General features: G+C 38.6%; 1 protein-coding gene across 3 annotated transcripts in view; it reads left to right on the plus strand.

Moving 5' to 3' along the window:
- The window catches only part of AKAP6 (A-kinase anchoring protein 6), a 501,319-nt gene that overhangs the window by 364,944 nt on the left and 120,262 nt on the right, over positions 1 to 16,113 (plus strand). For all 3 annotated transcript variants that reach the window (XM_042235676.2, XM_060401786.1, XM_060401787.1), the window contains one exon: positions 15,490 to 15,610. In XM_042235676.2, coding sequence (XP_042091610.1) covers positions 15,490 to 15,610 — 121 coding nt within the window. The remainder of the gene's footprint in view (positions 1 to 15,489; positions 15,611 to 16,113) is intronic.

Raw genomic sequence — 16,113 nt, forward strand, 5'->3', positions numbered from 1 at the left:
TATTATACTAACTACCCATGCTACTGAATAGTTAAGTTATGCATTCAAATATTTCCAAATTACTTCAAAATTATGCAAACATTCTCACTGTGTGTGTATGTGTGTGTATATATATATATAGATAGATACATATATGAGATTTATAAAGTACTATTATTTTAAAAATTCTTTTCTGGTTCAATTTTAATATTTAGTAGGTGATTATTAAAGACTAAAAGAGTATAATGAAATTTAATCATTTCATAATTTTACTGACTTGATAATAATTATACTCATTAAAATGGAAAAAGTAACCTATTTTGCTTTTATGCTTGAGCCAGACGAGAAGGGAGAGAAACTGTTCCCCCAAGTTCCATAACATGTTAACAGCATAGTATAAACCTATGGGGAGTGACTCTAGCCAAAATATTCCTTCACAAGGCAAGAGAAAAGAAGTCTTTCCATGTACTTGCTTTCTTTTTTCTCTTACGTGTGACTTAAAATTCTCATTCAGATTTTGAGGATAAATTAACAACACAGGTTACAAATTCTGTCTTGTGATATAACCCGAGGTCTAAGAATGCAAGAAAAGAATTCGAGTTGTAATTCTTTTTAGAAAATGGGCAAGGGCTTTTTAACTTTTAAAATTTACCTATCTCTATAGTTTGTTGCTCTTTTAAGATATTTTTAATATATAGACATGTGAGCATGTATTTGATTCATCTTCTATGATTCAGAAGACATTTATTCACAAGAGGAAAAGCATGACAGCAAATTAGAAAGAAAAGGTTAAATATTCGAGCGTGAACAATAAGCTATTTTGAGGCCTTAACGTGCTTTAATTTCTCTAAATGCCTAAATAGTCCCTGGTGTACCCACCACCACAAACTTTAGGTCACATTTTCATGTTTTCTAAAAGCCCTGGGGATTGAGCTGGTACCACGTGCTTCTGACCTCAGATTCCAAGGGCCCAACCTGAGTATTTACTCTGGGCTCCACAAATCATAAATCTGCCCTGGGAATGGCTTAGTTAACAACAAGCATTGTTCTGTGAAGTGGGAGTAGGTGAACTTGCCTGATATCCTTTGTTTATGCTCCTTAGGGTGCTGAAGGCTGTGCATTGTCAGGAAATTTAAGAGTGTGCTGAAGAAAAGGCAGCTATTTAATACTAAGGACAAAAACCATATACTCCTTTCTATTTTCTGTTTACATACAGAAAACCATTGTTTGAGAAATGTATGTGGGTGAGGTTATCTGGGGTGTCCTGCTCCTGAGACCCTTTGCTCCCACAGTTGAATCTGTAATTCTGAAACCTTAAGAACACAGCCTTTTAAAATTATCTGCTCCAATGATACATAAACTTCATTAACAGTTCCTTTTGTTACACAGAATGAGCATTGTTTCTGATAAGATATTGTGGGAATAATGTGGGCCTTCTAGGGTCTTCATTCCATATGCAGATAGATATCCAATCCACTGAAGAGAACATTAAGTTGGTGATGCAATCCATATGTTTTTATTTCCTCCTCCAGCCTATGTCCATGCAAAGGAGCATATGTAGTTGAAAAATGTATAAGGTTACTCCAGGGAAGACTCAGCTGTTAGACTGAATGGAGATCTTAAATGTCCATTTTTGTGTAACCAAAATATTGTTTAGAAATGAATTTATAACCTCTCTGGCTTAATGAAAAGCTGCATATCAAGGTGATTTAACACAGCTTGTGTACAACCATGAAATGTGTGTTTGACAGTCATGAGTATGTGTGGGGGGAAGATTTCCCTGACAGGATGTGAAGCTGTGTGAGCTGTAGTAACAGAATGTGTCCCTCTGTGGGAGACACTGGGCCCTGGTTCCTAACTAGCAAAGTAGGGAACCGTCGCTTCCTGGAGGGACCAACAGTGCTTGAGTCACTGGTGATTCTCAAAGGGAGCAGGTTGGTGCTTTTGACTCCTGTTGATTTAAATGAAAGCTTGTAAATTGTCTTGTTTCTTTCATCCAATAAATATTCACTGAAGGCATACTATGTGCATGGCACAATTTTCTGAGCAGATTTCATCAAGAATACTCTTTTGTAAATTTTGTAAAGTATAACCATCTGTCTTTCTGACACCTCTTTCTATTAAGGGGTTGTCTGATTTCATTTTTATAATGAATTTCAAAATCTTGTTTATTTTAGTAAGTAGTATCCTACTTCCCATCAAGACTTAGAGTAGATTACAAACATGTCTTTTGTTTAGCTTATAAATAATAGAATTGAGAGGCAAAAAGGCTGGTGACTGGCTTGTCCAGGACCTCACCTCAGAGCCCTGAGTCATGATGCAGTGAACAGTCCATGAAGTCACACTTTGCCCTCTCTCTGAAAATTTAGCTCAGACCCTTGATAAACTCTTTTCCCCCTAAATCACGTTATGCATGTTCCATATGGTATATGAAATTTGAATTATGGTATTGTCCTACTACAGAGAAACAGAAGAGTCTTAAGGCAATTTCATTTAAGCCACAAGAAGTTTGGACAAAAACACTGCAAAGCAGGCTTAAGTGAAAAATTAAATTCATTAATTTGACAAATATTATTAAATGCCTCCTTTACGAAGTGCAGAGTTTAAAAGGCAAAAATGAAATGGTCCCTGCCCTTGAGAAGCTCACCGTTTATTTAGTAAGAGGAACCAGATTTATAAACAGCATAGAATGAAGGATCAAAGTGATGAGTTAGGAATCTGCTTGGAGTAGGGAGCAGGGCTCATGGAAGGTGGTGCTCAGTTCTGATGGTGGTGGGGAGAATTGAAGCAGGTCAGGAATGATAGAGAGAGATGGGACTCTGGAGGTGATTTTCGGAAGAGGGCTAGGTCGGGGGAAGAATTTTCCAATTTAATCTGAACAAACATGTATTGAGCACTTACAAAGACAGACAGACCATAGTCCCTACCTTCATGAAATTTACAGTCTATCAAGAGAGCAGCATTAAATCAGTATTTCTCTGTATCACGAAGAAGAAGGGGAGGCAGAGGGTTCCAGGGAAGCTTAGAGCAAACAACATGTGGACTCCATGAGGCAGGGCCATGTCTGTCACATTCACCACACTAGACGCTGCATCCTGGAGTGTGCTAGGTGCCCAGTGAATGGTGGCGCATAAATGAAAAGCTAAAACGAATCTAGGGCTCAGAGGGAATAAGGGTGTGAAATCATTATGCTGCTTACCGTTCCATATGACTGGAGAGCAAGGTAGAAAGTCAGAGGGAGTAATGCAAAATAAGGCTTAGGAAGAAAGTGAAGTTGAGATCCTGGAGTTAATCACTGAGTTCATGATCCTTAACTAGGACACATCAAGATTTCCTAGGGAACTTTTAAGTTGAAAATTGCCTGCCCATATCACCTCCCTCAAAATTCTGATTCAGGAGGCAGGAGTGAACCAAAATATATTATACTTGATGCCCACTGCCAATTGAGATCATTGCTCCAGTGGTTTTCAAAGAATGATCTCTAGACCAGCAGCATTAGTATCTCCTGGGAATCTGTTAGAAATTGCAAATCCTGGGTCCCTTTCCAGATGTACTAAATTGGAGAATCTGAAGGTGGAGACCAATAATAGATTAGAAATTAATGGGAGATGTGGAGACTTGATTGGAGGCTAAAGCCAGAAAGAGTCGATAAACCTTGGATAAGGCAAGTAAGAGAGAGAAAAGGGCCATTCTAATGTGGGGAGAGAAAGAAAATAAGAAGACTTAGATTCAGATGATTTTTGTGTCATTGAGCATTTCATGATTCTTGAGCAGGCTCTACTAGGCACTGGGGTTGTAGAGGCAGTGGGACACAAAGAGTGAGGCTGGCCCAGGGTCAGAGGTGACAGCCAGTGTTTCCCACAGCAGAGACAATGTATACAAACAGCTGGAACCAGTCAGGGATTCCAGCAAGAATAGGCTGGCAATTTTAAAACTATGCTGGCAGCACTCTGGAGAATGGACTGGCATGGGCAAGACTAGACAGTGCTTGATTAAGAAGCTATTCTAGTCATCCAAGTGAGAAATTGTTCTGGCCTGAAGACAGCAGGAATGAAAATGGAAAGAAGTTGAAGACAGAACCTGGTCCCTGAGTGGATGAGGGACATTAAGGGAGGCGGGGTTTAAGACAGACCTCTGTGTTTCAGGCTTTTGCACAAATGGACATCGTATTCAATGCAGGGGAGGAGCAGGGGCCTGAGAGGAACTGACTGTTTGGGACAAAGTTCTTTTTTATGGTCTGCAAAACATCTAAGTAAAAATGCCCAGGAAGCAGATCTGAAGCTCAGGGATGTCTTGGGCTCCTCAACCATCAACAAGGACAGTATGGTGACTATGAGGTAGCAGGGGCTGAGGGAGGTGGCAGCTTACCTTGTGGTAGCATGTCCCCACAAAACCTACCTCAGGGAGACATAGCAATCTCTTTAAGAATGCTAATTTTAAAAGATATGGCTAATAGGAACATTTTTATTTCAGCTAGAATCTTTCAGGCTGTATTATACAAGTCTTTTAAAATAAAATTTGTGTGTATGCCAAGTCACTTCAGTCATGTCTTGACTCTGTGCAACCCTATGGACTGCCAGGCTCTACTGCAGCCTGCCAGGCTCTACTGCACATGGGATTCTCCAGGCAAGAATACTAGAGTGGGTTGTTTGCCCTTCTCCAGGGGAACTTCCCACCCCAGGGGTCAAACTCACATCTCTTAGGTCTACCTGCATTGGCAGGTGAGTTCTTTACCACTGGTGCCCTCTGGGAAACCCAAAATAAAACCATAGCATTGAAAATTCCAAGGTGATATCTTGATTAGCAGGAATTGAAAACTACTGTTGATTATTATTTTCTGTCTTCAAGCTGCTGGTAGAACCTTCTGATTCCAGGTGTTAGAATGTATTAGGTCTGCTCAGATTGCTTCTAACTACGTAAAAAAAATTTTTTTTAGGGATGTATATTTTCTCTAGTCTAAATTCTTGAAGGAGGAGAGAGAGCATACAGGATTAAAAATTAAAGATCAGAATTCAAGTTGTTATATACTTTGGCCACCTGATGTGAGAGCATACTCATTGAAAAGACCCTGATGCTGGGAAAGACTGAAGGCAGGAGGAGAAGGGGATGAAAGAGGACAAGATGGTTGGCTGACATCACTGACTCAATGGACATGAGTTTGAGCAAACTCTGGGAGATGGTGAAGGACAAGGAAACCTGGCATGCTATAGTCCATGGGGTCACAAAGAGTCAGACGGACACAACTGAGCGACTAAACAACATCATGTAGGGATATGTGTGTGCGTGTGTGTGCACACATATTAAGCGTTACTATAAATAACACTGTGGAGTAGAAGAGTAGGGCGATGTTTCCTGACTCTGATTCCGGCGATCCAGAGGGAATTTCAAAGAGCCTTCTGTACTTATGTAAAGTTCTAGAAGATACTTCAGTCTCAGTCATATGCCAGCCTCTGGCTGAGGGGGAATTTGGGCAATGTCCACAGATGGATATGTAGTCAAGGTTTGTTCTCTATAAGAATGTAGAAGTATTCGTCCCACATCATGTAACATTTTAAAGTAAATTTTACCTTCAAATACGAACAGTATACACAGGTTGTTTCCAAGCACAACAGGTTGAACTAAATGAACTTTAACTAGCCGAAAGGTTAAAAGTTTGGCAGTAAAAATAAATCCATTTTCCTTTAGGAAATGAAGTATTCCTGAATCATTGTGATAATGTACACACACACACACACACACACACACACACATACATATAAAACACTCCCAAAGAGGAATAGTATTGACAGATGAAAGCAAATATATCACTATTTAAAACATTATTTGATTAAAGATCAAATAAGCAATAAGATATACTGAATGACTTCAAATACCTGAGAAGGGGTGTAATCACCTCTGGGTTTCATTGCCATAGGATGATCTTTCTGGATTTCTGTTGAGCCAAAGGCCAAAAATATCCTTGTGCAGCTGGGTGAACATTCGTGCTCACTTATATTCTCTTTCTTTCAATGAACATTTTGAATTGCTGCTCAATGGTTGTTTTTGGAACATTGTTGCATATTAATAAAATGTTTCCTTTTGGTACACTCCAGTCATAAACTGTGTGCTGATGTTGGGAATACTCTCCCAGATAAATCATGAGATGATCCAAGGCGACCTTATTTCTACCCTGCATTTCTACCTACTTCCCCTGATTTTTACCCTGTCTCAAACTAATGAACAACTGATCAGTGTTCAGTTCAGGTTCTTTTTGCTCCTTCTGTTGTGTTCTGATGTTATCACATAGTAAGATCACAATGCATCCTGTAGCCAAAGGAGCAAAAAGTGCCTGACTACCTTCTGAAAAACTGATATTCTGGGCACTATGATTATTAAAATAAGTCTTCCTGGCTATAAAAAGAATCTCACCAGTATAAATATTCCTTTGGGATCATAATATCATATGCTTCTAATGTTCAAATACATTAAACTAATTTTAGACCTAGACAGTCTTCCACTTCAGTAATCTAATGCCATCCATACCAAGAGCCAACAAAGGATGAACTAGAGAGGTAGTGGCATAATTACTGGGGAAGTATTATTTCAAAGTTAAGAGTAAAGTCAAACTATTTATTTATTTATATAACTCCTTTCCATCTTAACAATGCTGAAACAATTTCTGTGCTGCTTTGGAAAGTTTATGGGGTCAACTGAAGAAGGAAAGAAGTATGAGAGAGTCTAAGACAAATCTAATCTACCTCATTTTAATGTGCAGAGCTTAACTCTTTTCTTGAAAATGTATTCCTTTATGCATTCCCACATTACTTTCACAAAGGATTTAAGTCAACTTACCAAAAATATTTACAATAAAATAGAATAAATATTTGACTGAAGTCAGTTAGGTAAAAGTAAAATGTGTACCAGAAAACAAAAAAGTGCATCTTCTGTGCATGTCCTCAAGAAGGGCAATGATTTGGCTCTAAGCTTTCCACATCCAAAGGAAAGAGTGAAATCTCATCCATCAGAAAATTCTAGTGTCCTAAGATTAAAAATAATATACATCTGGGGAAACACACTGAGTCCTGGGAGGGATTTCTCCTGTAGTTCTTTCAGAAGACAGGCCTCTGTAATACTCCATCTCTTCCCTGGTGCCTCAGATGGTTAAGAACCTGCCCGCAATGCAGGAGACCTGAGTTTGATCCCTGAGTTGGGAGGATCTCCAGGAGAAAGGAATGACAACCTACTCCAGTACTCTTGCCTGAGAAATCTCATGGACAGAGGAGCCTGGTGGGCTACAGTCCATGGAGTCGCGAAGAGTCGGACATGACTAAGCAGCTAATACTTTCAGAAGAGAAACCAAATTCCCAAGGCAATTTTTTGATGTAGGCTGCAGAAGTGATGTCAAAGCACAGTTCAGTTAAGAGCCAATTTACAGGATAGATCAAATCATATTGGGAGAGATCTCTATAGTAACTCTTCCACAAAGATTTTGTTAGAGATTGGGTGGCAGAGAGTTATTCCTGTGTTATTTACCTCCTGAGCTTCCCAGGTGGCGCATTGGTAAAGTATCCACCTGCCAATGCAGCAGACACACGAGACAGGAGACATGAGTTTGATCCCTGGGTTGAGAAGATCCCCTGGAGGAGGATGGCAGCCCACTCTAGTATTCTTGCCTGGGAAATACCATGGACAGAGAAATCTGGTGGACCATAGTCTATGGGGTCTCAAAGAGTCGGCCACGACTGGAGTGACTGAGCACACACATTTTTATCCCCTGCCCTAACCTTGAGGGGGAATATTCTCTGTGCTATGCTTAGTCACTCAATCATGTCTGATTCTTTGCTACTCCATGGACTATAGCCCACCAGGCTCCTCTGTCTGTGGGGATTCTCTGGGCAAGAATACTGGAGTGGTTTGCCATACCCTCTTCAGATACTCTCTATTGCTTGTTAAATCTTTGAAAACCAGGGAGGTAGAGGATAGAGTAGACTTTTTACAAAAGGCTGAACTGCCTAACCCTCAGCAGTGTGCCAGAAGCAAGTCTGGATCCAGACCCTCTAACACATGGACAATGACATAGGAAGGTTTCTCTCTCTCTCTTTTTTAAACGACATTATCTCTTGCTTTGTCTGCAGATAGATGGGTTCTCACATTTGTGTTAGAATCACTGCCATTTCCAAATTCTTCGGAATGTTTTCAAGTTCTTTGGCTAGAACTTAGTCCAGTGTATTATCTGAAAATTTAGAGAGAGAGTTTTGACTTCCTGACAGCCTAACAGAATCTTCTAGATATATCCAGAAACTTACAGTAATACTTCTAATTTTATGGCTAATCTTAGAGGTTAGAATTTTTTTGCTTTATGGATTGTATTTTAATAGCAGGAGTTTATGAACCGTCCATAAGACCATGAGAAAGTGGGGCCTATCGTTAACAGATCTGTAGGACTGGTTTTATTTTTCTTAGACATTTTCACATGTACATGGGTGTATATGAGAATTGAGAAAATTACTACTGGAAAGAACTCCATATTCCTTTTTATTTATTAATGGCAAAGGCAGGCTGCTTTTCTCATGAGGAAGTGGCTCATGAATTTTCATTCAAAATAGTAAATTAGTGTCCACACTTTAATATGTTTAGAGTGGAAAGGGATTCTACATGCAACTGTGCATATCAGATTTCATGTCTGGAAAGCTAAATTTTATTCTTTAATGATAATGTGATTGGACTAGGTGCCACTCTTTTATCTGCCTCCTGTGCTTACATGACACATGGCATAGAGGATGATGGGAAATTCTAATCAATTATTAGTGTTTTACTTTAATAATATTAAAGTATATTTTTATGAGATTTTTGCTACCATTACCTTTAGTGTCTTTTTTGAAAACCAGAGACAAACTTCCTTGAGCAAATAATGTGAACAGTGAACACTTAGTGAATATTTGGGGAAAGAATCAATATGCTAAAGAAGCTAGGAAAATTGGATCACTTAACAGAAATTCCAACATAGACAAGCTGGTATCTGAGGAACTGATCTTGTGTTTTTGGATATATTAATGTGAAAGTAACTATTAAGTTTACAAATGATGGATACTTAAATGCTCCAAAATATGTATTACTCAGCCTTAGTAGAAAAGCTTCCAGGCCTTTTTAGTATTCTTTTTTTCAACTATTAGTTGCTCTATTTTGATGATTTCTTCATTTGATGTCTGATTTAATCAAAATTCCTTAGTGGACCAAGCTGGAACCTCATATATTCACACACACCTTCCATTGATTTCACTTGGGTGAAACTTTATCTTTTAAGCAAAGTTTAAGTTGAAATGTTGAGTTAATGATGCTCACTTTAAATACCAAAGGCTGAATGCATTTATGTATTCAAACACTTAGCTGGTCAAACATAAGTCCCACCAGGGTTTAGAGAAAGGATCATTTCTTAAACTGTGCCAGCCTCACAAATGATATATTGCTATCCAATCTGCAAAAATTGATACTAAACAGTCTTGTTAGTATTTTATTTCCATGGTGAAAAAATATGGAATTTTTTTTTTAACCTGAAAAAGTTAGAGAAAATGATGGACAAGATATTGGGAAATACTTTTGGCAATTATCATAGTAGTTAGCCAAAATTTAGAGAAAAAAAACACTAAAGAAAAAAATTGCATGTTTTTTTTTTCCGTAACTTGTCTCTGTCTTTATTAGAATTTCAGATGCTGAAATGAACACATAATTCTATATTTATCTAACAAAACCTGACTTTGATTTAGAAGACTTTTTCTCCTCATTACATGATTGTGCTTGTAAAGCTCCAAAACTGGTAATATCATATCTGCAATAGAATGTCCAACTCTTTTATTGTGAAACCTTCAGGGATATGGCAATTTAAAGGGAAAATATCCAAAACAATATCACTTTGGTAATGTGTTTGATTTATAACACTGTCTTAGAATAGTGTACAATTCTGCTTTGTAACATTTTCATAGAGTATAATGTATTCACAGAGTACTGAAAAGGTATGCTTTGAGACCTTTTGACATCTAGGAGATTATATATTTGTATCAATCAGTTGGCAGGAACCCAAGCACATTTACAAAGAAAATTTTATAAGGAAAATCCTTCCAAAAGAGCAGTTCCTATACTCATACCCCTTAAAAGATTCTGAACTATTTGCCACAATTTCAATCATCTCTCTCTCTCTGTTTTAAAAAGGGGTCATTTGTCACGAGGACTTCAAGGAAAAGTACCTGGTTCTGAAATCAACGGATGGAATCAGCATATTCTGCAAAGGGTTATAGAACTAACTAGTTCTGTGCTACCCTTGATAAATTCACTCATCTATGATCTTTTCTGTTTTCCTATATAGTAGCTGACATTTTCCTTAGAAGATGTCTTTTATAAAATCACCAGTCTACAGCATACCTTTGCAGGCAATATAAACAGAAGAAAGTAAGCTACTTCCTTTACCTCAGAATTTTCCTGCTATAATGAGCACATTAAATTACAGTCATTTCAGAAGATTAAAAAAAAAACCAACAAAGAAATTCTAGTAATTTATTTCTGATTTGTTACAAAGTTATATATTTGATTTCACTTAAGTTTGGAAAACTGTCAGGTATTCCCTAAGCTGTGAATTAACACATGCCAAAGAATCTGAAATCAGGCACAAGTGCTTAAAATATGTTTTTGTCTTCAGAATTAAGGTTCCATCCCTGTGTTGGAAAGATCCCTGGAGAAGGGAATGGCAAGCCACTCCAGTATTTTCGCCTGGGAAATTCCATGGACAGAGGAGCATGGCGGACCATAGCCCACGGCGTTGCAAAGAGTCAGACAATACTGAAGCAACTATTAGGATCTGATGAGAATTTGTCATTTGAAAAACACTAGTGCTGATTCTACACTATTGAAACAAAATAAAGAACCAAAGCATTTACCATATCTAACAAACTCAAGCTTATTTAAGTATTCTCAGCTAGGATGAAAACAGACTGGACTGGAGGAATTGTGAATATTTGTGTTAGATTCAGTCAGCACTTGCAGGTCTCCAGTGAAGATTATCTCAGAATGAGCCTGAGGTACATTTAACTAGAAGAAATGGCTTTTGTTCTAAGTCCTTTGATAGGGAGAATAACAGGAGGGAACAGCTCAATGGATATAAAGACATGGTAAAGAGCTAGTAAAAAAAAATCCATGATTCTGAACATTATATCATCCTGTATGTAGTTTTCATCTATTTAAAATCTATCCATAAATTTCCCTTAATTTTCGCCATAGAAGTAGGATGTGAAAGGAATGGGAAGGCAGCTCACATTAATTGAGAGGATACTGTATATAATCATTTCAAGTAAGCAAATGTACCATTGTGTACTGAAGGCAAAATCTCACCTTCAGAATGAATGGGGAACCTGTCTATATTGCAATTGGTATTTGAGGATGAAATATTATCTTTATCATGTATTGCTCTTCTGAAGTCATCCTAGCCCTACTAAAAGTTCTTGGTTTCATTATCTATATTCACTCATCATCATTTATCAAGTACTATCCTGGTCATTATGCCAAAGCCTTTGACTGTGTAGATCACAGCAAACTGTGGAAAATTCTTAAAGAGATGGGAATACCAGACCACCTTACCTGCCTCCTGAGAAATCTGTATGCAGGTCAAGAAGCAACAGTTAGAATTGGACATGGAAAAATAGACTGGTTCTAAATTGGGAAAGGAGTACATCAGGGCTGGATATTGTCACCCTGCTTATTTAACTTAGATGCAGAGTACATCATGAGAAATGCTGGACTGGATGAAGAACAAACTGGAATCAAGATTGCCGGGAGAAATACAAGTAACCTCAGATATGCAGATGATACACCCTTAATGCAGAAAGTGAAGAGGAACTGAAGAGCCTCTTGCTAAAAGTGAAAGAGGAGAATGAAAAAGCTGGCCTAAAACTCAGCATTCAAAAAACTAAGATCATGACATCCATTCCCATCACTTCATGGCAAAAAATGGCGAAACAATGGAAATAGTGACAGGCTTTATTTCCTTGGGCTCCAAAATCACTGCAGATGGTGATTGCAGCCATGAAATTAAAAGATGCTCCTTGGAAGAAAAGCTATGACCAACATAGACAGCATATTAAAAAGCAGAGACATTACTTTGTTGACAAAGGTCCAGAGAGTCAAAGCTATGGTTTTTCCAGTAGTCATGTATGGATGTGAGAGTTGAACTATAAAGAAAGCTGATTGCTGAAGAGCTGATGCTTTTGAACTGTGGTGTTGGAGAAGACTCTTGGGAGTCCCTTCGACTGCAAGGAGATCCAACCAGTCCATCCTAAAGGAAATCAGTCCTGAATATTCATTGGAAGGACTGATGAAGCTGAAACTCCAATACTTTGGCCACCTGATGCGAAGAACTGACTCTTTGGAAAAGACCCTGATGCTGGGAAAAATTGAAGGCAGGAGGAGAAGGGGACGACAGAGGATGAGATGGTTGGATGGCATCACCAACTCAATGGACATGAGTTTGAGTAAGCTCTGGGAGTTGGTGATAGACAGGGAAGTCTGCTGTGCTGCAGTCTGTAGGGTCTCAAAGAGTCAGACACAACTGAGCTACTGAACTGAGCTGATCTTGGGCATTAGGGATACAAACATAAATTCACCCCTTGCCCTTAAATTGTTTAGTCATAATCAAAGCTTCTTTTTTAATCATACACGTATGGAAAAGAAAACAGCTTTCCTTATTATCACTTGCTGATTGATAATTTATGAGACTTCCTAATTACATACATCATTGGTATAACAACAGAAAAAACCTGGTTTTAAGATCAGAGTTCAGGCTCTTACACACAATACTTGTAGCCTTTCCTAACAAAATAACATTTTCTTTAGGGAACAACATCTTGGAATAAATGCTGTTTTTCAGATTTCCTATTCCTCTCCCTTCTTTTGTGCAAGATGGCATCTGAGCAATATAAGGGGCTTATGTGATCTTGTGATTCTGGGGTACAGTGAGGCCCTCTGGCTTAACGTGGCCCCTGGATGCAGCCTGGTTAGGTTCCATGCAATGGGTCTTGCCCTGCCATTACATTATGAGGTTGTACACGACAGAGGCCTGTGGCTGCGTTGTTATCTCTTGGCTTGGTTCAGGAGGTATTTCCTGCTGACTAAGCTTCATCTCAGTCTTCACTGGCCCAGCCAGCTGTCTGAGGTCTGGCTTCAGAGGCCCCCCTGGCTCTCCTTAGAGGTCATTGTGTCTCTGTTGCCATGGTAATGCCTCCGTCAAGTTCACCTGAACTCCCAGAAACCTCATGGGAGGATGAGAGAACAGTCTCATCATGGGGGAAGGGGAAGAGAACAGAGTAGCAAAGAGAGTCCTGACCACAACTCTCTGCAGCATCCCCACCTCAGGTTATTGTGAGGGCATTGTTTAAGGCAGTCTCCCAGACTATGTAGCAGGAAAAGCATCCTGGTGCTTTTGGCTTTCCCTTTAGGTCTTAAGCCAAGAGAGAGAGGGACATGCATCTGAGCACCTGCTCCTCTTGCCTTTATTTCATTCTTATTCTCCAAGTCCACTGAGATGGAAGCGAGGAGCCTTTCCCTTCCTTTATCTTTTGCTTTTAATATTCTCCTGGATATTCTCACCTATATGAGTATTAGGATTATACTTTCCTAATTTGGGGGGTGGCATGCCACCTTTCCCCGTCTTTGTGGTCAAAATGTGAGCGGGTACAAGGAGAGAGAAACAGTAAACATAATTCAGGAGATATTTCTAAGTGATTGTGTCTGCCGTGTGAGCAATTGCTTATTAGTCATTCCTTATCAATCACTCACAGAATGAAATTTTAAAAAGCCTAATGGTTTATTGGTTCCTGTTGCAGTGGTTTTTGCTTGTTTGTTAGTATTTTGAAATGGGATACTATTTCAGATTTCATGTATGCTTGTAAGTAAGTCTTTACTACTCAAAGCGTGATCTAGGAGCAGCAGGGTTGCCAGTTGTCAACACTTACTTCAAAGAGTCTCAGACCCAACCCTAAAAGTACTGAGTCAATATCTGCATTTCAACAAGACTCTCAGCAATGCCATAGGCACAGTAAAGTTTGAAAGCACAGCTCTAGACCACCTTAGCCTTACTGAAGGTTTCTTTATATCAATTATATCCATCATTGACATTCACTAAACATTTATTAATTCATTCTACATGTTAGCCAATGATAAGCCTTGGCCTGGGTGCTTATGGTTCTAATCAAAAAACTTTATAATTATGGCAAAGTAATTAAAATAGATGATTCTAGGTCTAGACTCCATCACTAGATATACCTTAATTTTTTGACAGATCTATTAAGATTAAATTGTAAGTTATGAAAAGCAGATGTTCACTTTTTTGGAAAGCAGTCATTTCGTGTATAAAGACAGGGACAAGGCGGTAATAAGACGCCCACGTGATAAGTTCAGATTCATACCTGAGGCTGCTGCTCCATTAGTACTGATAGGGTTTTGCTCAGAGTTTGACGAGACTCGCAGATTTCTTTTAGAGGGATGATTTTGGGGAGAAGGACAAAGTCATAGTTTTTTTTTTTTCATTCTGCACTTTCATTTTCTGATCACAGTGTTTTAGAAGAATCTGAGCTTTACTTATTCACCAGGCTTTCAATAGAGAATCACATTAATCCTTTTAAGCTCCTTATTCTAATGATTTATTTTGTTGAAAACCATAGTGATCCTCCTTTGAATTTTAATGATTGCTGGCTATTCAGAGATTCATTGTTTTGACTTCCTGTCCTTACCTTTGTTTCCTACATGTCTGTGGGGAACACCTGTCTAATACTGGATCTGCCCCTGGTTCTCACTGGCTTACCAGAGTCACTCAAGCCTATCTCTGAGTGTTAAACTGAAATGCTGGCTACTCATCCATGACAATAAACGTAGGATATACGTTTGCAGAGATAGGCAGATAGACAGCAGAGGGACAGATAAATGATTGAGTCATTTCCCAGTGAAAATAATATTTTGGATATGGTAGTATATAGTGATCATATAGAGAAATTAACTGAATTAGTATTCTTAATCATGAATATATTAGGATACATGCAGTATCCACGGAAAATCTAGTCAAAGAGAAAAAGAGGTTTGAATGTTGAGAGTGCTGTTTGTACCACAGATTCTGGACCAGGTAACCTTCCCAAGGCACTGACCCTCCATGTCTCAGTCTGTTAAAAATGGCAATGCTCTTTTTCAAGGACATAGTTCATTTTGTTCAAATGCTGCAAATCCTCAGACAGGGTGAGCGAATGGAAATAGCCATAATATGTCTCAGGTACAAGCATCAGAATTACATGTTATGTTTTCAAAATCTAAGAAAATGGCTATGTCAAAAGCTTGAGTTCCTATCTGGCCCACTGTGTAACCACACCGAGAATTTTTCCTTCTCTTTTTACAGGTATCACCCAGGAACATCATAGGTTTTCAAGAATATATTATTCTAATATGAGATTTTTAACAACTACACTGTATTTATGCATAATACATTTTGTGCCTTATCTTCAGGCTTCTGGACTTTGATTCAGAATATCAGGAGCTCTGGGATTGGCTGATTGACATGGAGTCCCTCGTGATGGACAGCCACGACCTGATGATGTCAGAGGAGCAGCAGCAGCATCTTTACAAGGTTAGAGCTACCCTTCTTGCCTTTACCTTGCTGGGGAAGATCTGATTAGCCTGACAAGTCTTTCTCTCTCTCAGGATATCTTTTGCGTTCATTGTATGTATCATGGTGTCTATTAGAATTCCCTTCCCTGTCCCCAAACTCATTTCCATCCCCTGTGTGCTGACAGACTGTACCGACATCATAATTGCAAGAAAGTTCCCTTTATCACATTCTATTTGGTGTAATTCTATAGAAGGACAAAGATTTATCTTTAAGATGAATAGCAATAAATGAAACTGCATTAATAAATAGACTGAAACAAAATGAAGGATAAATAGACTGGTAACATTTAACAAAATGTATTGTGATTGGAGCACTCAGGTGGATTCTGTCCACCCCTCAGATATTTCCAGAGATTAAAAAAAAAAAAAAAAAAAGCCTTCCGATTGGCTTGCTGCTTCCAGGATACAGGGCTTGTCCAATTTAATGTTTATTAGTGTTACATAGCACAGACATTGTCATAT

This window comes from Ovis aries, chromosome 18, assembly GCF_016772045.2.
Source record: "Ovis aries strain OAR_USU_Benz2616 breed Rambouillet chromosome 18, ARS-UI_Ramb_v3.0, whole genome shotgun sequence".
Taxonomy (NCBI): domain Eukaryota; kingdom Metazoa; phylum Chordata; class Mammalia; order Artiodactyla; family Bovidae; genus Ovis; species Ovis aries.